Consider the following 26,441-nt stretch of genomic DNA (forward strand, 5'->3'; position numbering starts at 1 on the left):
GCAGAACTTTATCCGCATTTCACCATCATACTTTCGTCGTGCACACACACAGATACACACACAAAGAGTCTTCTCGTCAACTGGCTGGTGGTGGAAAGTGAGGAAAACTTTTTTGTGAAAAGCGAACCTCCTTCAGTGTTTTCCCCCCACACACAGATCTCGGAATGGCGGTGATTTCGTCTGATGCCATTCGGATGCTGCAGCTGTATTTGTGTGCACGTGCACAATTTCATTGCATGTGCTACTGCAAACGCTCTTTCTTCTCAGTAGTGGCGATTGTGGCATTCGACGAACTCAAATGTACATGTAACCATTAAGAAATATGTTAAAAGTTTGGGAAAGATTTATTTTCGCCATCCTGGGTTGGCATCATTTTCCGACTGCGAGTTTGCTGCACATTTCAAAGATTTCTGAATGCTGGTTGGTAGAATTGACTTGATTTATTAGAACATGTCACCCATCAACCAAGTGTAATCTTTTTAGGAAATCTCAAACAGACACAGATCTCTTATCTTTGAAGTGAATTTGAGTTTAGCTACCCTAAATTTGATTGATTGTCTGTTACATTACCAAATCGTCGCCGTATTTTTGTCACTTTTCATATGAGCAATTCTCTACCAAATCGGTCTTTTTTTTTAGAATTTTAATTTTTATATTTTTAATCCGGCTGAAACTGTTGTGGTGCTTTCTGTATGCCCAAAGAAGCCATTTTGCATCATTAGTTTGTCCATATAATTTTCCATACAAATTTGGCAGCCGTCCATAAAAAAATGAAGCATAAAAATTCAAAAATCTGTATCTTTTCAAGGAAGTTTTTGATCGATTTTGTGTCTTTGGCAAAGTTGGTTAAAATGATACACGGTAAAAAAACTTTTGGTGATTTTTTATTTAACTTTTTCTCACTAAAGTGAGTGCGAAAATTGACCAAAGGAAGTTCAGGTCAGAACGCGTTTGACACAGGAACAGATTCAATTATAACTCGGGACTCCAGCAGCCAAATTCAACCAAACTTCGGGGCAGTGTACAGTATTGTAAACAATAACAAACAAAACGTGTTTGTTATTGCGTGCTCTCGTTTTTGTGTATTCAACTGCTGTTCTACGCATTATTGTCACATGTTCAAAAAAGTGCAACTGAGAAAAACGCGAATTAAATTTTTCGACCGTTTTTTGTGTTTCTACGCATAATTTATACTTCAGCATCACCATTTTGGAAAAGGTAATACCACATCACATATATTTGAATGGAAACTGTATGCTTTTTTATCTTGTCAGTGAAAATTAATTCAAAGTTTTAAAATCAGCAACCAAAATGACACAACAGAGTCAAAAAAATATAAAATTATGAAATATTTTCTGAGATCCTCGAAAAAATCATGATTTTTTTAATTCCGGTGCACTTTATTTTCCGGGTCCGGAGGTGGTGTAAGAAAGGATTTTAGATTTAAAATGGAATTATAAATTTTCAATATTTAATTTTTTTAAATCATATTTTTTCTTTTTCTTATATCAAAATAATTCAAAGATCTGTTCTTGGTGGAACGAATGCAAAAGCTTAATAATTTTATTTTGAATTAGGCCGTTGAAATTTTTTTTCAAAGTTTATGTCGCCCTCCTTCAAAATCGGTCCAAAAAAATCAAGTGGCAAAAAGAAATTGTTCTGGCAAAACTTCAAAATTTTGATGGAAATAGAAGTCTAGTCAACTAAAAACAATTTGAAATGCATTTTACTTCGTTCAAAATCATATTTAGCATATCTGAGATCGATACAAATATTTTGAATTGTTGTGCAATACCGTTGTACAGTGCAGCTAAAAAATTTTTTTCGCGGAAAAAAAATTTCGTCGATACTAAGATATTTTGAAAACTAAGCAACTGTGCAGGTGAAAAATGCATTTTATTACACTTTTTTCATTCAAATGTTAATACTTTGGATTGTAAACATAGTTTTTTTTTTCTACAAACTCGTTAAATTTGATTCCAAGGACATTTTAAACAAGCAAAATCTTCCAGAAATAATTTAAAATTATTTAAACAAATATTTATAAGCTGCTGCTTTTTTTCAAGAACTGTTCATGTTGCATAAAATGCAGATTGCAGGTACTCGAAAAAAATACCTATTTTTCCAAAAAAGTTCTCACGTTCAGCATTCAAAAACTCTGAGAAATTATTGTTTAAAACCAACTTGTAAAAAAAATGAAGAGTTTATAGTTTATTTTTAAAGAAGGTACTAGTGTTGTTAAAAAGTGTTCAAAAACTCTTTTTTTTAACCAACTTCAGTTCAAAAAAATATTTTCAAAGAATTGCTCACGTTTAAAAGCTTGTAAAAAACTGTAATTTTTTTTTTGAAAATTTAAATAATTTTCAAAGAACCTATTCCCTGGATTTCCAATAAAACATATTTCCCGTTTCTCGGGAATTCCTGAAATTCAAGCGGAAGTATACATTTTCTTAACTGTTATGAACCGTTTTGTCAAGATTTATTTCTGAATTCAAAACTGAAAATAGATTTTGTTAGATGAAAATAATCTACTACACTTTTGTTCTTCTTCTTTTTACGTTTTTGTTTTGTTTTGGGTAAAAATTGTAAAAATGAATTGGTATCATTAAAATTGCAAGAAGAAAACAGTTTAAAGTAAAAAGTAATTTATTTATAATTTTAACTATCTTTCTGTTCTATGAGAAGTCAGTTATTAAGCTGAAAACCATATGACAAAATAAAACCCATTAAAAATAAAAACTACTTTGTATTGTTTGAAAGGTACCCAAAGAATGCAAAATATTTGAAAAACTTGATCCAAATTAATGGATTATGATTTCATTTTACTCACTTTCCAAACACATGGATAAAAAATACATCTCATCAAAATATACCTGAGATCATTTTTTGATTTATTGTACGATTTGAAATACAGAAGTAAGTAATTTTTTCCCATGACCCATGAAGAGTATTGGGGCTACATTTACAAAGCAGATTCAGTGGCTAGTGGCCGGTGGCCGGGAACCGCGGTGTAGGGGTAAGCGTGATTGCCTCTCACCCAGTCGGCCTGGGTTCGATCCCAGACGGTCCCGGTGGCATTTTCCGAGACGAGATTTGTCTGATCACGCCTTCCGTCGGACGGGAAGTAAATGTTGGCCCCGGACTAACCTCTAATGGTTAGGTCGTTAGCTCATTCCAGGTGTAGGAGTCGTCTCCCTGGGTCCTGCCTCGGTGGAGTCGCTGGTAGGCAGTTGGACTAACAATCCAAAGGTCGTCAGTTCGAATCCCGGGGTGGATGGAAGCTAAGGTGTAAAAAGAGGTTTGCAATTGCCTCAACAATCAAGCCTTCGAACACCTAGTTTCGAGTAGGAATCTCGCAATCGAGAACGCCAAGGCAATGCTGTAGAGCGAATAATTTGATTGATTTTGATTTTGATTCAGTGGCTATTTCTTAACTAAATGTTAACATGTTAAGGTTAAGGGCTAAGAGAAAGACCGAGCTCCGATTTTTGTCGTTTTGCGCTTGCTAGATTTCGCTCTCCCCGTGCGTTGCTTTCTCTCTCTATTCTCTCTTAACCAGTAGGTGCGTAAGAATGTTGGCTACAAAATGTCGGGTCGGTTTGTTGAGAAAATGTATCGTTTTCGAGATATTTCAATTTTACTGAAAAAAACTCCCAGCTGGTTCTCTTAGCCCTTAATGTTAACATTACATAGGTAGCCTTCCCTAAGGTGGCATGATAAGGTCCAGCTTGTGACGATACATTATCTTCCCTTTACTAAGCAATCGAATCCAGAAGGGAAAAGATCTGAAACTAAGTTCTTAAAGTTGTATGAATTTTATACGCAGTCAAGCTATCAATTGATCCTCACACTAGTTTAAACCATTAAAGTCGCTGTCCTACACGATTTTGTAGAACTAAGATCAGAACAACTTTCAAAAAATTTAAAAATTTCCAGGGAATTCCGGATTTTTTGTTGAAAATTTCCCGTTTCCCGGGATGTTGCACACTCTAAAAGAACCGCTCATGCTTTTAATGAATGTAAAAACGAATAGAAATATTTTTTTTAAACCCAAAGTTTTTTTTTATAATTTATTATCAAAGAACTGGTCTTGTTAAATGAATGCATACAATCAGAGACAATTTATTTAGAAAAATACTGTTTATGATCGTATGAATGCAAAAACAACAACCGAGTAGCTTCAATTTTTGATTTTAATGTGTCATCGTCAACAGTTTAACAGTTAAATATGTTAACTGTCATGCGACCTAATGGATTTGATTTACAAAAAAAAATCTCTCAAAACGGCTCAGATTTGAAAAAAATGCAAAAACTCTTTTTTTATCCAAAATAAAATCCAATCCAAAAAGAATTCAAAAACTCAAAGAAATGAATAAACACCATCTTCAAAAGTTATTCAAAGTACAATTTAGCTTATGTTAGAAAGAATCGTCCAACCACAAACTGCTCATCGTCACCTTGACGTGACGTGATGGCAAACCTGGCAGCCCAAAGTTTCCTCTTTCTGTAAAAGGTTTCAGGTTTTCCTGCCAAGTGTTGGCGTGGCGGGCATTGTCGTCTTGTGTACTTCAACCCCTCTCGTCGCGACTCCCGGCAGCTCGCTCGCGCAAACATAAACATAATTCTCGATACATCCTTTTTATGAGCCGTGCCAAATTTATTGCAAATAAGTTTAGATAACGAGTCATCAGTGTGTCACAACTCACCGTAGTTTGTGTTTGTTGGTACAACGGAATCGCGAGACAAGGCAATGTCAAAAGAAGGAGACAAGTTCCTGTGTCGGCGACTGGTTTATCATTCCCTCTCGACAAACTCTTTGCTTGACGGTTTTCTGTGGTTCCCTGGCCCTTGCTTTGGAGGGGTTCCGTCACCGCCGAAAAGGACGACGACGCTTTGTAATTTTGAAGGGTAAAGAAATGGTGGCATAAAGGCCGTACTTCAAGTTGACGCTTCGAGCTCATGGAACAAAGTGGGGAAGAGGTTCGCTTTGCTGGGCGACAGTAATTGGGCCGTTTGTTATTACAGTTGGTGTGAGTGCACGATGTTCAAATATTTGGCTTCAGGTGTTAATGAAAGTCGTGGTTTGTGGATGGAAAATGAGTTTTGAGAAATGGGGCTAGACATTTGAATGATTGTACATATTTTACCATCTAAAAATTTCAAATGCAAAAATGCAAAACTTAAGGTCTAAATAGCTGGAACAATAATAATAATATAAAACTTATAATAGTTATTATAACTCATTTTTATCATCACAACCCTACTTTGTACGACCGCAAGGGCAATTTTTAAATATCAACATCGCGGCCTTTTTGAAAATTTCTTGCTTGACAGCTAAAATAAAATGTTGTCTTTTCAAGGACCATCCATAAACTACATGAACAATTTTCTGAAATCTCAGACCCAACTTTCTTACTTACTTTGCATGTTTTATTAGAAATCTAATACTAAGTCACAGCAAACTCTTGAGTCATGTAAATCATGATCATTTTGAAAATCAAACTACAAAATTAATTTTGATCAACATGTGCCTGTGCCATAGCTCAAACCCATTTTTTTGACATCTAAATCTTAAACATTTACAAAAATGAGAATTTTCAAAAATGGTTAATTTGCGCAATGTTTTAGCGGTTTTCTACAGGTTATACAAAGCATTTAATTTTTATTTCTATGTTTTCTTTGGAAATCAAAAAAAAAGCAATTTTGTCAAAGACACCTAATCAATTAGATTCAGCGGTTCTCAACCTTTTGTTGGCTAGGTACCCCTTTCGTTTTGCTTAAGCTGCTGGTACCCCTTAGTTTTTAAACATGATTTTTTTCGCTTATTGGAGTTTCTTTTAAATTCCAAAAATCCGATTTTTTGTATAAGAAAATTACATTTTGGAGAAAAAAAAATCTGTTTAAAGGTTCTGTAACTGTAACTCGGGGGACATTGATAGAATTGAAACTAAATCTGGAACTTTTTTGGACCAAATTTTCTTTTTGAAACCGCATTGAGTCAGAGTTATTCTAAAACACATAAGAAGTGAAAAAATATGTTATTGGACATTGAACAAAATCGAGAGTTTTTTTAAAACAAGTAGGTACTGGGTAGGCCACACAATGCCCATGTACTTTTCTTCAATTCGTTTTTTTCCTGCTGAAAACATTGAAAATATAGTAAATTTAACTTAAAAAACTTTTTGATAAAGTGAAGTTTTCGAGCTGTAACTATTTTCAATCAAAAAAATCAAATATTTTTCATCTCAAAAAAAATTCTTTACTGCTGTTTTGATTATTGAACATTTTAAACAACACCACGATAATATTTCGAAAGAGTGTTTCGTTTGATAATTTTGAAGAAAAGTCTTGATCTTGAAATTGAAATTGAAAAATTTAGAGAAAAAAATCACTTAATTTTTTTGTAACATTGAAAATGAGATCCATAGTTTCCAAGATAACATCAATAAAATAAATTGGTACCTTATTGAGTAACATTTAATATAAAACATTTTTTCCTAAGTTTAATTTTTGGCAAAACTAAAAGACAGATCGAAAAAATAATGTCATTTCAATATTTTTTTGAATATTTTCTGCGTGTTTTGTCGATTTTTGGAATCATAGCCTTACCAACAATTCGAAAAAAAATGTTTTTAGGAAAACCTTATCATAAACTTTGCCAAAGATTTGTGATCAAAACATGCCATCTCAATGTACAGATTTTTGAAAATATTCATAGCACTTGTGTATGGACAGCCCCCATTTTGTATGCATCAATCAATCATGCAAAATAGCAGTTTTTTCAAATTTAATTGTTAGCAAAAACGAATTGAATTAAATAATCTACAAAAAAATGTTGTGTTAATATTTTGTTTCTAATCTATTTGTTTTTTCTTCTCTCAAATATTTTGTCTGGCATATTATTCAAATGTCCGCCATTACAGGGTTTGTCTTCCGGTACCCCCTGAGACCGCTCGAGGTACCCCAGGTTGAGAACCGCTGGATTAAAAAATGCGGGTTTTTGTCCCAAAAAGCAAAGCAATCCACATTAACGACCCCCGGGTCTTCTGTGGTCTCTGTTGCAAGTTTCTGCACATTTCTAGGCGTCCGAAGGTTATGTGTAGTGAGTCACTCAAAACCTCTTTTACGCAAATGGACTGACGTTTTACTTCTCCATCCGATAGAAGGGGGTTTTCGTCCCCTAATACATAAAAATAAATCAAAAATAAAAAAATACGGATTTTGGAAAACTGTTTTTTTGTGAAAAAAGTTAATTAAAAATAACCTATTTTTCCGTGTATCTATTTTTTTCTGAATAGTCCTCATCAATACCTAAAAATTTGTCAATACCTAAAAAATACTTGAAAAGCTACAGATTTTCGAATATTTACGTACCATTTTTGTATGAACAGCTGCCAAAATTTTACGGAAATTTTTATAGGCGAACCGATGACACAAAATGGCTTTTTTGGTGATAAGAAATGACCCCACAAAATTTGAACCAAACAAAAAATAAAAATGGTCGAAATCGGCCGATTTCGTAGAGAATAACTCATTTTTTAAATCGATTATAGGCTAAACATTATTGTTGCAAGCTTCATAAGTCCTATTTATATTTAATAAGAATCAAATAAAGATAAAGTTTTATAAAAAGTTTTACTGTTGCAAAACGTATTGGAAATTTTGGCTTGCTGATTTTTTTTATTTTTTCAGCGGCTTTTGAAACATTTTTTAAAGTGAAACATAATGACTCTTTGGAAATTCAATTGAATGTTAAATCATGACTTACTTTAAAGAAGGTCCAAATAAAGCAATGACTGTGTCAGCAATAAGAATTATAGCCAACATACAGTTTTCTTTCTCACTGATTTTACTTTGTACAAAAAAGTTTAAATTTACAGTTTACAGGAAAAAAATGATTTTTTTCGCTCCCTGGTGTCCGTGTTTTGAAACTAACAAAAGTTTTACAGACGAAAAAGCTTCCCATGTTCAGAATCTTCCTGAATGTGAGATACAGATGTCAGCACCCAACTTGCGATCCACAAAAAGCTTTGCGACAACTGTGGCCAAAATCTGCCACATGGGTCGGATTTTGGCAATTGTGGTACACTGTGAACATTCAAAATTTGTAAATAATAATGTCATTATAATCAACTTAAATGTAAATAATGTCATTATAATCAACTTGATGAATCAGGGCGGAATCGCTGCGGATTAATTTGAAAAATTTAGTTGATATTTTGTAGATTTAACTCGCGCAAATGAGATATTGAGATGTACACTAGGTGTAGACGTAGATAAACGTATTAAAACATAAAATAAGAAGGTAAAGTTCGAAAAATTGATCATTTGGCTACAGTCTTCATCGATCCACTAATTATTGTTCAATTAAGCCGATCAAAGTGCTAACAGTGTTTTTACAGATCTACGAACAACGATCAGTCCAACATGGAAGAAGCGAACTGCCCAACTTCAACATCACAAGAACCAGTATCAACCGATCAAGAACCGGTAATTGTTTAAATCTACATCCGATCCACAAATACTAATCGTTTCCCCATCAGATCACCCTCCACCAGTGCGATCGCTGTCCGGCTTCGTTCCGCAGCGCCGGCCTATTGGCACGTCACTTTGGTTTTTAAAATTTGATTGTTTCTACGCATATTTATAGCCATTTTAAAATTTTATTTTCAGTTGGTTCTCATTCAAGTTTTTCCAACTTGCATACTAGTCAAATTCTAATTTTAAAATGGCTATAAATATGCGTAGAAACAATCGAATTTTAAAAACCAGGGGTGTTTCAGAAAGGGGAAAACGTGAACTTTAAGATACATGTATTGGTTTAGTTGTTTATTCAATAGTTCTTTTGTAAAATAGTCGACAAAGTAGCTAATTTTGGCCTAAACTAACATTTCAAACGAGTGTATCTCAAAATTGGGACCACTTGGAGCAATTCTGGACCCGGATTCGGATTCAGCATGCAAAAATCTACTAGGAACACATATTCTCGTCTCAGAGACAAGAAACATTTGATTTTTTGTTGAACTGTGTAAGTGGTTGCGAACACGGTCAAAATTCAAAATTAAGAGTAAGTTTCTCAAAAACCCTTAAAATTACCCTTGAAAAAATAATTTTTGAAAAGTTTTTCAAAGTGCGATAGAAAGCCCTCGCGATTACCTTTCCAACGATATATAACTTTTTGATGTTTGGTGTGGTGGATGCCTTTATATTTAAGCACAGAATAAATACAATAAGTGCGCAACTGCGTGTGGAGAATCATCTCCAGTGCAGTGGACTCGTGTGCACGATGGGCGATCGTGTCGCGCTCAGTTTGGTTGTGAGTCTCAAGCATATCGGTCACGCTTCTTAAGATATACGCGGTCACCACACAATGGCGACGAGGATGGCGCAAGTAAAATGAAACGCAGTGAAAATTCTAATTAAATTTTGATTGATATAATGGCTGGTTGATTTAAAATATGTGATAAACGAATGTGCTTTCAAGGGTGGAGTAGATAATTGGAAAATTTGGTGTAAAAAAAATTGTTTCAACTAATGTTGTGTTAAATGTGTTAAAGTGATGTGGGGGTGATTAAAAGTTAAGGAATTGGAATATCTGCTGCTGCAAAAAAAAAAAAAAAAAATCGAGACAGAATAAAAAGAATTACATTTAATTAAAATTGTGATTGAAATGTGCAGCAGCAGCGGTCTAAAAAGATAACCTTGGAGAAACTGTGTGCAAAGGAATAATGAAAAGTGTGCATCAAAAGAGGCTGCGGCGAAATGACCTTGGAAGGGGATTACGATTGATTAGCGCACATAACATAAATAAAAATGTGCCGTGCAGGTAATCAAATGCATGGAACAAATTAGGTTCTTCCTGGACACATGAGGTGCGTATTTCCTGTGATGTACAACAGTTTGAATCATTTTTGATTTACTTGATGTTTCTCAATGGTTATCTAGTCAATGTTGACCAGTCTTGATTTATTTGCTGTCAGGCATTTAATGCCTTGTTATAACAGAAGTAAATTAATTTCTGGTTGTAATGGGAGAAAGATAACCCCCAGTTGAAACTGAAATTGATATATTTCCAGTTTTTGGTTCAATATCTAAATCACAATTTGAGGAAAGAATTATATTTCAAGTAATTACAGAACTGAAAAGAACAAAGAAAAAAGGTTCTGTTATGACTTTTTGTAATAACATGATGATGATGATGATGAATTTTCTGGTTGTCACGGAAAGAAGAATTTCCGGTTGTTACGGGATGATGGAAATTCCGGTTGGTACAGAAAGGGAAATTTTCTGGTTGTCACGGAAATATTGAAATTTCTGGTTGTTACAGAAAAATGAATTTTCTGGTTGTTACAGAAAAATGAATTTCTGGTTGTTACGGAAAAATGGAAATTTCCGGTTGTTACAGAAAGAGAAAATTTCTGGTTGTCACGGAAAGATTGAAATTTCCGGTTGTTACAGAAAAATGAATTTCTGGTTGTTACGGAAAAATGGAAATTTCCGGTTGTTACAGAAAGAGAAAATTTCTGGTTGTCACGGAAAGATTAAAATTTCCGGTTGTTACAGAAAAATGAATTTCTGGTTGTTACGGAAAAATGGAAATTTCCGGTTGTTACAGAAAGAGAAAATTTGTCACGGAAAGATTGAAATTTCCGGTTGCTACATAAAGATGAAATTTTCGGTGGTTACGTAAGGATGCGAATCTCCGGTTTTTCAGAAAAATAATTTTCTGGTTGTTGACAGAAAAATATATTTTTACTGGTTGTTAGGGAAAGTTTGAACTTTCTGGTGGTCACAAATAGAATCTAATGGATGCGGGTAAAAAAAAAAATTGTATTGTTATTCTTCAGTTTTGACGGAAATAGTAGTATTGACGGTTTTGGAGGTATGAATGTGAGAATGAATTATTCCTGTGATTACGGTGATTACGGAAATAGGGTGATTTCCGATAAAGTGATGGGTCTGTAAAAGGAAAATTTGAAAATAAAAAAAAATCATAAATCATTGATAAAAATTGTGATTTTGCGACGCTTGGCCATAACTTAGCAATGGTGGACGTTGTTTATGTACCATCGGTTTCTTCTGCTGAGTTCAGGACTATGACGGACAATTAATTTCATGTATGTTTCTTAACAATTCAACACGACCCAGCCAGAAGATTGAAAATACAGCTGTCATGGGACTCCAAGATCAGGATTGCTGAAATCAGTAACTTCTTGGCTGGTAAAGATTTACCATATGGTAATCGAGGATCGAAAGCCGTACAAAGTTGATCCGGGAAGATGAAGTTATGTTGTTACTCTGCACCAAGATGTCAGGCCATCGAACAGAATTGCTTGGGTCATGTAGGCATCAGAGTTGACGGGGTCGTTGGTGTAGCTGCAGGCGTGGTTGCCTCTCACCCCGGTCGGCGGTGGTTTGGTCCCACTCAACCTCGTTCGCATTTCTTGAGCCAGGCCTGTTTCGTTGAAATCGCTGGTCGGATGTTGGAATCGCGGTCCGAGGGCCATCAGTTCGAATCCTGATGTTGGAGGGTTCCTTGGTGTAAAGAGATGTTTGTATGCAATCCCCATTCAAGCCTTTGGACTCCTTGGTTCGAATAGAGGTTTGCAATAAGGGTCACGAAAGATCTGTTGGTCATTGAGGTGGATGGTTTGTTTTGTAGGTATCGAAATTGAAAGTTGAATTATTACCAGGAGGAGTGGAAGTATTGCCACAGATGGTATGAAACATCGCTGTCGAACCAGGGCACAGAGCGAAAGAACATCAAGTCAATTTGATTCGACTACGAGGACTTCGAGGACGAGGTTTGATTAGAATTAATTACATGTAGCGTGGGATGAGTGTAGGTTTCTGTATTGATTGATTTTGGTTTTACCGATAATACTGCCTAGAAGGGGATGAAGCTTAGGATGAAACGGGACCACATAGCATGACTCGAGTTTTTATTCAAAGCAGTTTTAAGGATAATTCGTACGGAATAATTATTTTGAAAATATTAAAAGAGTTAGAGATTCAAGCGCTCACATGTGTTTCAGTACCAGGTTGCCTGCCGGTGTAAGAATCATTCATACATACATACATAAATTGAATGTATTATAGATCAAACATAGATTGGATCGTGAAAAAATTGATCAAAGGATATCGGTAAGAAATTCTAGGTAAATAACAGCTTAGCGATTGCTTCATCTAGGAATCGGATTTACAAATACCAGTCTTCCCGAAACGCGCGCACGCCGTACACGCCGTACATGTTTTCAGTGCAGATGAACCTCAAACACACCAGGCTACCATGTTCGAGTTCTCCCCGCACGGCGCACTCAAGTTTACACGCGGTGTAAACGCGAGGTGCAAGGTTCGGTTTAAACTTGAGGTTCGTGTACGGGTACAGCCTGTACACGGCAGAGTTTAGGTTTGCTTGTACGCGTGCACACGCGGTGCTGGTGTTTGATCGAGTACAGATAACAGAGAACGCGGTTGAACGCGGTGAACGGGGATCACTGACAAATACTGTTGTCAACTAAGTCAACGAGACTCAGTAGCTCCCTATGAAACAAACATTAAAAAAAACGAGCAGATCCCTAATGAAGTGGAACTTTAGGAGGATAGCAGAAACAACACCAAATTTGTGACAAATTAGAGTTTGTGAAGTTATCTTTTGAATTTGTCCTCAAGTTTTGGTGTTCATTGATGATACTATACTCTGGAGGGAATATGATTGACCAGTCAAGAGTTTTATAGTTTCCAGGCAGACGAACCTGTGAAATTTTTGTTTTGAGGTGCATTACTCAAGCTCGAAAGAGTTGTTAAGCGATAGAGTGTTAGGGTTGCCATATTAGGGATACCTAGTTCATAGATGTATTCAACGATGTCCAACAGATTTCAGTGGTCTATCAGGTAAAGGAAATTGTGTCAGCGTATCAAAGATATGAAGGATGTTATCTCGTTTAAAGTGGAATCAAAGTTCGTTTTTCTTGGATCATTGCTCAATGTCCACTGGTGGAAGTGGTTTATTTAAACAACAGGTTATTTGGAATTGAATGTGATGAAAACATATTACAGTTAAAGACGCGACCAACAGCAATAGAGAGTTAGGCTGCTCATTTCTTCTTGTTGTTCTGTGTTTGTCCGTTTACTTAGTATTCAGTCTAGAAGACGTTTTGATTTCTAAAAAAAAAAAAAAAAAATAGCAGACTGATCAAAATCTTTAAGATTTGAAAGGACCGCCGAAAGAGTGGGGGTTTTATTGGCATGTTCATGCTTTATAGTGCCAAACAGTTCGTATCATTTGAGTTTGTTGAATTTTGTTAATCACATGGAATTCACGCAGCTTCATGTTGATCATAGACCACCAGGTTGTAGATAGGCAGGACCACTCACTTTTCAAATGTTTGATATTGTGCGTATTCCCGAAAAAGACACGCGGCATACCAGCCTCGAAACGACGCGCCGCACTTTCGGCAAATGCGCGATGTCAAATCCCATACTGCGCGTTTTGTTTTTGTTGATCTTCTTCTTCGAATTGCATGGTATTGTTGCCGGGTATGTTTTTTATTGCTCCAAAAGTGCAGAAAATCGCTGGCAACAGTGTCTGCTGCATTTTCTGAAAGGCCGCGCGGCGTGTGCCTTCGAGAGAAATGGACAATATTAACAATCGCTCTTTAGGGCATATAGATTGTAATCTTGAGAAGTTTAACAATACTTCGCATTTGTTTAACGGTAAAGCATCGAAACATTTATTTATTGACTTTTCTTGTTTTTTGCAAATGTCTAAGTTTGCAGATATGGAAAAGGGGGAAGATGTGAAGGAATTGTTTCTTTACCATATTTATATTTGTAGCCTGCGTATGTTTGGCGAATTAATAAATAATTTGAGAGACTGGAACAAACACCATGACATGGTGTTCATGTTTACAACATGAATATTAACTTATGATTTAAACATAAATTATAGAAAGGGAGATGTGGTGGATGCCTTTATATTTAAGCACAGAATAAATACAATAAGTGCGCAACTGCGTGTGGAGAATCATCTCCAGTGCAGTGGACTCGTGTGCACGATGGGCGATCGTGTCGCGCTCAGTTTGGTTGTGAGTCTCAAGCATATCGGTCACGCTTCTTAAGATATACGCGGTCACCACATTTGGTAATGTATTTTGGGAGATATCATTTCTCCAAATTAGGGCATTTTTTCGAAAAAATCCATAGTTCAATACAAGTTTTTATTTACAGGTGGCTAACGGCTGACATTTTCATTGGTTCGAAGATTGTTTTAATGGTTTTTTGGTGCGCTGAATCGAATGAGAACATTGCCGTAACGATTTGAGAACATGTGCATCTAGTGGGACGGTTTCAGCGAGAATTGCTCACATATTTTTAAGGGGTGCTTTTCATTCAAGAAATTTTGTTTAAAGCAAAAATGTCCCCTAAGACTGAATTAAAAATTTTTGAAATAAAAAAAAACTTATATTGAGTATTTAACTTTTAGTGATAATAGTATAAATAAAAAAATCGGATTTATTTTTCCAAGTAACTACTTTTTGAAAAGTCCTAAAATTGATTGATCAAAAAATACCCACTTTGTATTACCAGCCCCCAAAATGAATGGTGACTTGTATGGAAAAGCGAAAGAAGCAAAACTGCTTCTGGTGACTTGTATAGAAAAGCGAAAGAAGCAAAATTGCTTCTTTCAAAATTGACATATGGATGGAATGCATGGACAAAATTTCATTCAAATAACGAAATAAAATGAAAAGACGATTTGCGAAACCGTCAAAAACCTCCTTTTCAATCGATTGTATTATTTTTTTCAATGCACATATCTTGCAGTTTCAGTGTTCAGTAATTTTTTTATCGAAAAAAAACGCAGTTGACTTTATAGCTGTCAGCCACTATTGCTAGTACCAACCACTAGTGTCTTCCTTTTATCTACAAGGACTTCGCCGCCCTGGGCTCCAAAGTGTATGAGAGTATGGCACGGAGTGACGGCGCCGAATACCTATATTTACACAAAGAATTTTAGAGCGCTCGCCGCGGGATTCGAACCGGCAACCTCTGGATTGTGAGTCCAGTGCGCGGTCCGATTGATCCACACGAGCGGGACAAGTTTTTTTATCAGTTTCTGTTAAATTTCAAATTTTATACAGCAATTTATTTAAAATAACACGAATTAGAGGAATAAGTCAACCATCAAATTTCAACGATCCAAAATTCAACTTTTGATTGTTTACAATCGTATTTTAAAGAAGACGAAGTAGTAAAATGTTTTAATACAAAATTCTTTTTTTTTTCATTTTCCATTATTCCTTCCTGGTTACGAAATCACTCATAAAAAAGCCAAAAATAAAACATAGGCAAATAGGAAAAAAAAGTAAAATATTTCCGCACGAATCCGAGACCCGTTGGGACCATTCGCACATTCCACCCCCAACAGGAGGAAAGGTGGAAAAAGGGTTTCGCAGAGAGAGAGAGAGACCGAAATTATGATTATGATTTCTAAAGATGTCGTTTAATTTTTGATTTATTATATTAGCAATCCAAACGATGCCACCGTCGTCGCTGCTGGCTGTCTAAATAGAACGCAAATCCCGGCTGCTGCTGCTCAGTTCCAGAGTTTGAAGTAAAATTTTCCAGTGGAAAAAGGGACATCACCGGCAGCAGCAGCGGCGATGGAAAAGGAATGCTCAAAAGTTATAAATTCGTTGAGGGTTGAGAAAAGGGTTTTGCTGTTCCGCTTTTTCCTGGGGAGAGAAAGTTGAGCAAATGGATGCTTGGGCCCCGGGAAAAGGTCTCATTTGCTGTGGAGGTCGACACAGCAGAAGCGACCGGAGATGATGGAGCCGAATCGTGAGGTGAGCTGAGCTGCCGGTGAGGTGAGATTCCTCGGATGATTTAAAATATGCCGTGTCTTCTCTGCCAGCAAGAGGGGGAGGACAGGAGGGGTAAATTTTTAGCAGAGTAAATACAAATAAAGAATTGTGGGAGGAGAGCTTTCGGTTGTTTATGATTGGGATGAATTGCTTTGTATTTATGTATTTATCTGTTTTGTTTAAAAAAAAATAATTTCTGATTTGATAGTTTTGAAAAAAAAACTACTTGAACAAATATTTAAAGATAATCCGAATGAAAAACAATTTCGCTAAATAATTCAACTTCGAATTTCTAAAAATACTATCCTCTAGCCTCAAAAATTCCATAAAACATCACGTCCCGCATTAAACCTCTTTACTGCAAACCCTTTTCCCGCGCAGAGATCTTGTGTGATGTGACGTGACGTGATCCGACCGATTCCCCTTTCTCCAACTTTTCCTCTAATCTTTCTCCACAACCCACTGAAAATCCTTCAACAGCTTCCCCCCTCCCTGTATCGTGTTGTTTTTCCACGCGAAAGGAAACCGACATCACATCGCAAAAACAAACATCACCAACGACGACGACGGCGCCATCGCGCACAAATACACGCTCACCAGCGAAGGATCCAACCAGCCAACCATCATCGAGCAGCCACGGTTTGGCCTCGGAAAACCCGTCAGCCAGGCATCACTGCTGATGCTGCAGTGTGACGAGGAAAAACGCCTTGACTGATGTGGGTGGAATGAGAAACTCTCTGATGGAGTAGAAAGAATGGGTGGAGAGGGTAGAAAAAAATCTTAGTGGTTTTACACAACACTTTTAATCGCGATGCCTTAAAACCTAAGCTATAGAAAAGATCATGTTTTAAAATATTTTGTGAACTTAAAACTAGTGTTTTTAGATAATTTGGGCATGGTTGACTGCCACATGAGTTGCTACTCCGTTATTGGCATATCAGCAAAATTTAAGCAATGAATCAAAAATGATCAGTTGGAGCCAACCATCCGTTCAAAGTTTAACCCCTGAAGACCCAGTTCAGATAAATACAAGTAAAACTATATGTGTTCCAAACAGTAGTTAGTACCAAATTCCATGAAGCTGATACAGTTACAGACCTATCAACTAGTAATCTACGAAAGTAAACTGTAATGACGGAGTTAAGGTGAAGCCGTTGATCATTTTCGAAGAAAGTTGATCATCACTCTAAAATGCTCTGTATTGAATTCAATTTAACGAATTTCTGCACCAAAATGAATCAGCATTTGCCAGTTGTTGCCTTCTTGAAGCCACTGAAAGAATTTTTGATCTAAATCAAATGTGTCTAAAAATTTATATAATTTTGTGGAACAATCATTGATGCCTAGTTGGCAATCATTGATTAATGACAATTTACATAAAAATCAGGTTGGTTTTCTGTTCAAAACCCATCTGGGACGTTAAGCATAATTATTACTACCTATGTTTGTTTTGTTTTTTAAGTGTTTCTCATTTTGAAGAATATTTTTCTTTTATTTTTAATTAACTTAACCTCTGTCATTTTCTCGCAATTGCTGTTTTTTAAGATTTTTTATGTGATATAATATAAACGATATAATTTTCATTGGAAATATGTGTACATTTTCTCCTTTTTCAATTTTTCCTTCTTTTATTAAATTTTACTCAAAAAATGGATAATCTTTTGAAGATGTACTCTTTTAAAAATAATTGCAATTAAGTTTTATGTTGTTTTCTCAAATTTTGTAGTCCACCTAAAGTAAGGATAAGCATTTTGTTCCTCTTGAAATATCCTGCAATTTAGTTGTTTATGCAATTTTCTCTTCTTTTATTCAATATTCAACTTATACAAGGTATATCAGCTTTATGGATGTACTTTTTGCGTGGGAGTCGTCTTCCTGCTATAAAGACAAACAACACAACAAACCAAGCCTGCTCCGGTGGAATCGCTGGCGGTGGTTGGACTCGCAATCCAAAGGTCATCAGTTCGAACCCCGGTGTGGAAGGTTCCTTGGAGTAGAAAGACGTTTGGGTGCCCTCCCCATTCAAGCCATCGGGCTCCAAGGTACGAGCTTCGAGCAGAAACTTGCAATAGAGACCACAAAAGAGGGGGGGGGGTCGTTAAAGTGGATGGTTTGATTCGATTTTGATTTGTTGTTTTTATTGTTCACATACCTTTAAACGTTCAAACTCGTTGTGTCAAATGTTCATTATGCCAAATGGGATACACCCGCGCCAAACAACATTCTTGCTGAATCAAAATAATTATGTTACGCGCTAAACCCGGCGAATTCAACCGTCAACGTGCCTTCCAATCAGCGATTATGAAAAAAGTGCTTTAAGCTCAAAATAACTCACCGATTATTATTTAAAAAAAATCAAAATCTTGTATTACTACACCCAACTGGCAGTCACATGATTGTGATGCATGGCGGCACGAAAGTATATCAGAATCTGCATGAAATCTGTCCTCATGCATTTTTTGCGATATAAGATTATGACATTTTTGCCCGTTACCGACAATTATCGACATTACCGACGGCTTTTTGGTTGTATTTCACAAAAAAACACTTAGCAGAACGAGGATAGAACCACCAACTTCTTTATTATTGATCCGACACGTTACCACCGCGCTATGGACGCTTGATGTAAAGTGAGTGAAAGAGCACCAACATATGCTTCTCTTTGGAGTGTTGCTCGGGGACGGGCCAGCATTATATGTGTTGGTGAGAACTGCAGATCGCTGAAATTTTTACACGCGGGCAAAAAAGATCTACGGGCTTGCTGCAAAAAATGTTATAAAATATGACATTTTCTGCAGCAAATCCAACGTTGCAGATTTTGAGGTATATTTTTCCTTTGGGTGTAGGGGAACAGCATCTGATTCCAGCGTATATCTAATGTTGCCATATCAGCATTTTGATATTCAATTACAGCTCATAAAAAGCGTTTTCAACAGAAAACGAATGGTAAACAGCTCAATAGGAAGTGAGCAAGCAAGTTGCTATCAAAAGTTTTGCGAAATTAGTTGTTTAAATCTTGAAAATCATCAAATTGGATGGAGTTAGGAGCGAGCGCTTAACCTGCCAAACATACGAGAAATTCCCCTACTACAGCTCAACCATCCAATTACAAAATTTCAAAAATCATTTTTAAATGTAAAATCTAATTTAAAATTGAAAATTACTTGAAATTTTTATAAGGTGCGCCGTTTTCAAGTTATAATATTTAAAATAATAGTTGAGATGTTTTTTAATTGTTTAGTTCTTTGCGTTCTTTGAACTTCCACCAATAGTTTCTGAGATATCGCGTGCTGCACAAGAGGGCTACTTAGATGACAATGAAAAAACTCGTTTTCCAGATATTTGAGCATCGTGAGCGTGTATATCAGCAAACAACTGTCCGATCAGCAAAGTCAAAAAAGGAAAATTGTAGGAAACTTTCTCAGCATTTTTGAAAACATTTTTTGGGTGAGTCCTTTTCTTTCGTAAAGATTGTATTTTTTAATTGCAAAAAAAAACAAAACTTTTTTCGAAAACTTTCGCCCGGATGCTTATAACATTGAAACGGTGCACTTTATTAAAGAAGGCGTAGTCATTTCAAATGCAAATTATATTTTCAATCTAAAATTATTTATGCAATTTGAAATCACAATATTTTAGACTTTTTTCAAAAATCACAATTTTCATAAAAAAAATTAAAGGCTGTACCAGATATTGTAACATTGGTAATATTACATCTGCACCCAAACGAAAAATATATCTCAAAATCTGCAACAGTGAATTTGCTGCAGAAAATGTTATATTTTATTACATTTTTTGCAGCAAGCCCATAGATCATTTTTGCCCGCGTGTAAACACGTCAGCGATCTGCAGTTCTCACCAACACATAGAATAGGGGGATGGCGTCGCTATTTTTAGACCACATTTTCCACTTTTTCTCATCGAAACCGACTACTTTATCGACTTCATTTTGCTGGGCGAGATAGGACGCCGTCTATTTTTAGACGATGACTCAGCACTTTTCCACTCTTGCGCTTAAAAAAACCAGGTGGCAGCACGATGTAACGCCACGTCCCTATGCTGGCGCGTCCCCGAGCAACAATCTAGAGAGAACATTATGTTCGCGCTCTGTCCCCCACCATTCATCAAGCGTCCATGGCGCGGTGGTAGCGTGTCGGATCAGCAACCTAGAAGTTGATGGTTCAATCCTCGTTCTGTTAAGGTTTTTTTTCTGCAATACAATCAATCTGCCGTCGGTAATGTCGATAATTGTCGGTAACGGGCAAAAATGTCATACCCCTATATCGCAAAAAATGCATGAGGACAGTTTTCATGCAGATTCTGATATACTTTCATGCTGCCATGCATCAAAATCATGCGACCGCCGGTTGGGTGTGAGTTTGGTACATTCTTATGTTGGAAAAATGAGTAATTTTTCCTCTAAAAATGTGTAAATTTACTACTGTTTTTATGTTTTGCCACATGTAAAGTATAAATTGAGGTTATATTACATCATAAATGAGGTAACATTACACATACAAATGTTACACCTTACAAATTTAAACATTTTTTCACTCTGTAGCGCACACAGTAATTTTTTTTTTAATTTGGAAGGTGTAATTTTGGAAGGTCGAATATTACTTCTTTCATGAAGTAATTTTACCTCAATTTAGACTGAAAATGCCAAAGGTAAAATTACACATTATTTCTAACATAAAAGATGTACTCCTTTACAGATGCACCCAAAGGAAAAATATATCTCAAAATCTGCAACAGTGGATTTGCTGCAGAAAATGTCACATCGAGCGGCACTACGCGAGCGAGGACCACACGTGCGCGGTTTGCGACCGGGAGTTTGGCTCGCTCGAGGAGCTGAAGGCGCACGTGTACGAGGGTCATGAGGAGGGCAATCGGCGGGCAGTTGGGAAGATCAACGTTGTGCAAGGGTTTGTCAAGAAGTTGCACGAGTGCAAGTTTTGCGACAAGACTTTCCCCAAGAAGAGCCTGCTGGAAAGGCACTATTTGGTGCACACGAAGCAGAAGCCGTTCAAGGTAATTTTGAAGATCTTTCGAAAATACTTTAAAATTGTCTAAAAAGGATATTTTCAGTGCGAAATCTGCTCCAAATGCTTCAACCAAAAGTCCACCCTCAAAACGCACATCCTCACCCACAACGGCGTCCAGGACTTCCGGTGTTTGCTGTGCGGACTGAAGTTTTCCCAGAAAATCAACCTGCGCGTTCACACATTTCGGATGCATCCCAAACGGACCGCATCCGTGGCCGATCGCCTGCCGTGTCCGTACTGTCCGTGTCTGTTCAAGAAGTTGGGCAGTCTGAACGCGCACAAGACGAAGGTGCACGCGGCTCTGCTGCCGGATCCGACGACGGTTGAGGAACCTCCGGTTAAAAGTGTTCCGGAAGTAGTTCAAGTTTTTGAAGATCTCGTGAAAATGTCTAAGAATGTTGTCGCTTGTGACAGCTTGGAACCGGAAGTGGTTCAACCTATAATAGCATGTCGAACCCAGCACCATCTAGAGGGTAAATCCGAAGACCGCCAGCATGCTTGCACAATTTGTCCGGCTGCCTTCAAGAAGTCAAGCCATCTAACGCAGCACACCCGATCGCATTACGGAATCAAAAGCTATCGTTGTGAGATTTGCGACAAAACTTTCACCACAAATCGCTCGCTCAAAATTCACCGAATCAGCCACAGTTCAACCGTTCCGGACTTCCGGTGTGACCAATGTCCGGCGAGTTTCAATCTGCAATCCAGCTTACGACGACACACCGCCATTCACGACAACCCCGATCGCAGCTACAGCTGTCCAATCTGCAAGCGGATCTTCAAGTGGTTACAAAACTGCAAGGCTCACATCCGGACAAGTCACGGCAAGGAAGGCGCACCTGTATCGCTTATTACGGCGGAGCAATCAACGAAGCTGGAAGCAACTCAAGAACCACACGACGCAACGCTGCTCGATTTGAAAAACCTCCCGCCGAACGTCCAAATCTACGACATCAACAGCCTGACCAACTGTCTGGTGCGCATCGATGACCAATTCTACGAACTTCCGGTGCAGATCGACACGGATCAGCTAACGCAAGACCAGCACATTGTCGAAATCGTCCAAGAAGTCTCTACCGAGCAGATGTACATCCTCCCCGAGAGCGAAATAATCCAAGAGGAAGTGCTCGACCAATCCGACACCCCAGAACCACCGGCGGAACCAAAACCCAAAGCAAAAGACAAAAAACTCCCCAACGTTACCGAGCAGGACCTCTTCTCGGAAGGTCTCGTCAACGGCAAAAAGTGCTACTCCTGCAAGGCGTGCCAAAAGCCCTTCAAGAAGCCGGTCGACCTCCGCAGACACATCCGCACCCACACCGGGGATCGCCCCTTCAAGTGTGATCGCTGCCCAAAGTCCTTCACCCTGAAGGCGGTCCTCCAAGCACACCGGAAAACGCACGAAGAACGTCGCGAGGTACTGTTCTGTTCGGAGCCGCAATGCGAGGCCAAGTTTTCCAGCAAAGCGGCCCTCGAGATGCACCGCCGGATTCACACCGGGCAGCGGCCGTTCCGCTGTACGGTTTGTACGCTCACGTTCCGCACCTCCGGCCACATGCAGGCGCACATGGTCTCCCACGAGCGGTTGGCCGCGAAGCGGGAGCAGAACCTGCTGCAGTTTGGAACGTAGGGAAATAAAATGTGTTTAGTTTAGTTTAGTTTGTTTATTATTTCTAGCAGTGTAAGGTTTCCACCTTTTAAAATTACTGCTTTCGATGTTACATTGGTTCTTTACATAAAATTTGATAACCTAAATGAAAAACTACATTAAAAACTAAAATTTCAAAACTAGGATTTCACTAGACGGATTAGTCCTCAGGCACGTGTCATCTTCCTTGTAGTCGTCATGGGTTGTATTTCTCAGCGTCGTCCAGGGTTCGTCCGAGGGGATAGGGGGTTTGCCCCTTTATACGACCTCTTCCAGGGGCACTCGGGAGCCCGGGGGGTATTCCCTATTCCACTATTCCTGTAACGTGTGGTTAGGGGGGCCCCAGGTCTCCCGAGCGCCTCAGTGGATTCTCCAGTTTGCGTCGTGTCTTCCAGGCACCCCGGAGGAGCCGGGGGGTTGTCCCTATTCCACTCTTCCTTTGGCTTGTGGTTAGGGGGGCCCCGGGACCTCCGGGCGCGACAGTGGTTTGACTTTTTGCGGTTTCCTCAGGCAAAGTTAAAGCTGGTTAAAAAATTCAAGGCAGCCTCTCTTAAAGATCACTTCCGATGTCGAACATTTTACTGCCACGGGTAATGAATTCCAGTAAGCCACACCTCTCACGAAAAGGGAATTTGCGTAGGTCTGCGTGCTGTTTCTTGGAATCACAAGGTTCTGCAGACGGCGACCTCTGCACGGGATAAGCTTTTGATACAGTACAGGTGGAAACTGGGACGCCATCAGCCTTCTCAGGAAAACGCAGCAACGATACGCGTACAAGTTCTGTATGGGGCATCCAATCAGGTTCTGTTATGAACAAATTTTACATTTTACATTTTATTCTTGATGACCGCGGTCCATCTATTTATTTAAAAAAAAAAAGTAACGTCTTTTTAACATTTGACTTAATTTTTAAGGTCGCCATTTGAGGGTTAAATCCGTTAAATCGATAAACCGAACTACCCGCATCCATTCACAAACCATCAAAACCGATGGGCACTCGCCGTGGTGAGTTTCCAAGTGAAAACAAAAATATTCCCACCAAATTCCCCACACAAACGTCAAACGAAGCGCTGAAACGTGTTAAAACGTGCTCGATTCGCTCGTAATTTGCATCAAAAAGTGAAATTCTTTGTGAAATCTCGTGAAATTCGTGTTTTATCGTAAAATTTAAACACTCGGAGTGAAATTTGCACCGAAGGCTATTCGGGAAAAGTGGTTTCAGTGAGAAAATCGCCCTCGAAAAGGGTGCTGCGCATTTCGGCTGATTACGGCATAACCTTGAGAGGCAGGTAGATTTGGGTGGCCTCGGAAGTGTTTTCCGGAAACGATGCCAAAATGTCCGTCGATATTCCGAAACGTAGACTGTCGTCGATTCTGAAGCCCTTTCCGAACGGGGGCGGGTTGGAGGGATCGAAGCTGAACGGAAGTTTCTCACAGAACAAGGTCCGGTTCGACGATTTGGCCGTGGAGGCGGTGCTGCAGGACGCTCTCCAGAATGGCCAGCTGCAGCGCTTCGAGGTGCTGGTGCTTGAAATCAAGGCCGAGCAGTTTGACGACGATAAATTCCAGCAGGTGATTGTGGAATCGAAGCGGTGCGTGCACCTGCTCAATGCCAACTTTGGAATGCTGGTCGAGGCACTGCTCTCGGTCAACTGGCTGGCCCGGAACGAGTCCTCACGGGAGGTGTACAAGGGCTTTGTGATCGAGCTGCTGGTGGCGCAAGGCAACTACACAACGCTGGCCGTTTCGAAGCTGGTGCAGCTATTCCTGCCCCGGGACGAAGACAAGGAGGGCTGGGTGCGGGGCGTTCCGACGGTGGCCACGGCCGAGCGGTTCGAACCCGTGCACGATCTGTTTGTGAGACTGAAAAATGTGATACCGATGTGAGTTTCACTGATGGTTGTTTAATCTACTAATTTACTAACATGGTTCTCGCTCTTTTAAGGATCTTCGACGTGATCCTGGTGCAGCTGCGGAAGCAGTTTCCCTACTTTAAACGCGCGACCCACGTCGTCTGCGGGTACGTGTACAACACGCTCCGCATGACGGACCACTCGGCCATGTTCACGGAAGAGCTGCTGGACATCATCTTCTATCGGTTGGTGGCGATCGACGTGAACACCCCGCGGAACGAAATCGAGGATGCCGAGTTCCCGGACGAAGCAGACGACGGGCAGATCTTTGCGATGGAGGAAACGCCGGTGATTGAAATTGATGATGATGAAACGATGAAGTTGCCGCTGGCGGAAACGTTGGACTGCTGTCTGGAGACCATGTTCCGGTACATTGAAGAGCGGGCTCGGATTGAGGGTGGCAGCGATCGCGTGTACGGACTGCTGCTGAAGCTGTTCGACAAACACATTCTACCCACGCACAACACTCACCACGTGCAATTTTTAATGTTTTATTGCTGTAGTTTTAACCAGTCGTACGGAGAGCGATTCATCGAACACTTGCTGAAGATGGTGCGCAACCCGAATATTTCCACGCCGACACGGCAAGCTGCCGTCGGTTACGTGGCCAGTCTGTTAGCCCGTGCCAAGTACGTGCCGATGCCACTGCTGAAGAAAACCCTGCAGGACTTTTCCGACTGGGTTCACGGTTATTTGAACCGGTCCGATTCGCTGCACAACCAATCGCTCAAAGCGCACCTGGTGTTCTACTCCGTTTGCCAAGCAATTTTCTACGTGGTGGCCTTCCGCAGCAAACAACTCACGGCAACCCCGAAAAATCTCGCCTTTCTGCAAACCCTGCAGCTCACATCGATCGCAAACTGCTTGCTGAACCCGCTCCGGGTGTGCGTACCCGGAGTGGCCACCGCCTTCGTGGCCGTCGCCCGAGCGCACCAAATCGCCTACTGCAACACCATCATGGAACGCAACGAACGCCGTCGGACGTTCATCCTGTTCAACAACGGTGCCCTCGCTCCGGACGACTGTCTGGACACGTTCTTCCCGTTCGATCCGTACCTGCTGAAAAAGTCCGGCAAACGCATCGAACCCATCTTCCTGCAGTACCAGAGCTGTGAAGCGGAAGCCGAGGCCGAAGTGCTGAGCCCGGCCGCTCGTGGACGCAAGCGGTACGAGTCCATGTCGGAGGATGTGGATGATTTCATCCAGGAGGTGAAGCGGCACAAGGGCCACGGGGGCGACCCGGCCGAGATGCAACTACCGTACTCGTACGGAGTGTCGCCGGGGTTTCATAGCTAAATAATCAAAACTAAGCTGATTAATTGTATTATTTTTCATTTGTCTCATGTAAGCAGTGCTGTCGTAATCGTCTCATCAAAAAATAAATCATTTATTTTCAGTGACTAAAGTTATTGAATTCATACGGCTTTTTTGAATATATCACAACCCTATTGTCCACCATACCATAAAAGAGGCAATTTTCTAAAGAGTTTTTCCCTTTAAAGCGGTATACGCACTTCGGAAGGAACCGGTCAAGAAAAAAATCAAATGGGTAGCAGCGGCAGTGCAAGCAAGTCAGTGAGGGTGAAGAAAAGCCCCAAGAAAACGTTCCCTCTCCTTTGTTCTACTTTTCATAAAGCTGTTTCGTGACCCCTTTCCTTCCGATCTGCAGACTAGCCTTAAATACGGAGATCAAGGAAGGAATGCGGTCAAGCAAAGTTGCAAAAGTTGAAAAGTTCATTTTATTATTTCCTAAAACTCCATAATAAAATAATAAAAAATCTGAAACATAATTTTATTTTCAATTATTATATTCTTCAACTCTCAAATTCATAATATTATGTCAATAAATTCTAAAAATTATTTAATTAAAAAAAAATCTGATATTATTACATTAGAGCAGTTCTCTACGAAATCGGTCTGAAACTGTTTTGGCGTCTTTGGTATGCCCAAAGAAGCCCTTTAGTATTAT

At 39.1% G+C, this 26,441-nt stretch overlaps 2 protein-coding genes across 2 annotated transcripts in view; both read left to right on the forward strand.

Annotated features, from left to right (window-relative positions):
* Window positions 1-22,562, forward strand: part of LOC120419814 (zinc finger protein 236-like) — a 30,542-nt gene extending 7,980 nt beyond the window's left edge. The window contains exons 3-5 of the mRNA XM_052706928.1: window positions 8,373-8,490; window positions 20,582-20,897; window positions 20,955-22,562. Of these exons, the coding sequence (XP_052562888.1) occupies window positions 8,373-8,490; window positions 20,582-20,897; window positions 20,955-22,541 (2,021 nt within the window). The 3' untranslated portion in view covers window positions 22,542-22,562. The remainder of the gene's footprint in view (window positions 1-8,372; window positions 8,491-20,581; window positions 20,898-20,954) is intronic.
* A 1,038-nt stretch (window positions 22,563-23,600) lies between these two features.
* LOC120419802 (RNA polymerase I-specific transcription initiation factor RRN3) lies at window positions 23,601-25,886 on the forward strand. Its single transcript, XM_039582637.1, has 2 exons — window positions 23,601-24,442; window positions 24,505-25,886. The coding sequence occupies exons 1-2, from the start codon at window positions 23,895-23,897 to the stop codon at window positions 25,766-25,768; spliced, it is 1,812 nt and encodes a 603-aa protein (XP_039438571.1). The 5' UTR covers window positions 23,601-23,894; the 3' UTR covers window positions 25,769-25,886.
* The last annotated feature ends 555 nt before the right edge of the window (window positions 25,887-26,441 follow it).

The sequence above is a fragment of the Culex pipiens genome, chromosome 2 (assembly GCF_016801865.2).
Source record: "Culex pipiens pallens isolate TS chromosome 2, TS_CPP_V2, whole genome shotgun sequence".
Taxonomy (NCBI): domain Eukaryota; kingdom Metazoa; phylum Arthropoda; class Insecta; order Diptera; family Culicidae; genus Culex; species Culex pipiens.

Bases quoted from the DNA above. Each gene is read 5' to 3' on its own strand.
- LOC120419802 (XM_039582637.1), top strand. From the start codon at position 23,895: ATGTCCGTCGATATTCCGAAACGTAGACTGTCGTCGATTCTGAAGCCC. The intron at 24,443-24,504 runs GTGAGTTTCACT...CGCTCTTTTAAG, and splicing joins CTGAAAAATGTGATACCGAT to GATCTTCGACGTGATCCTGG.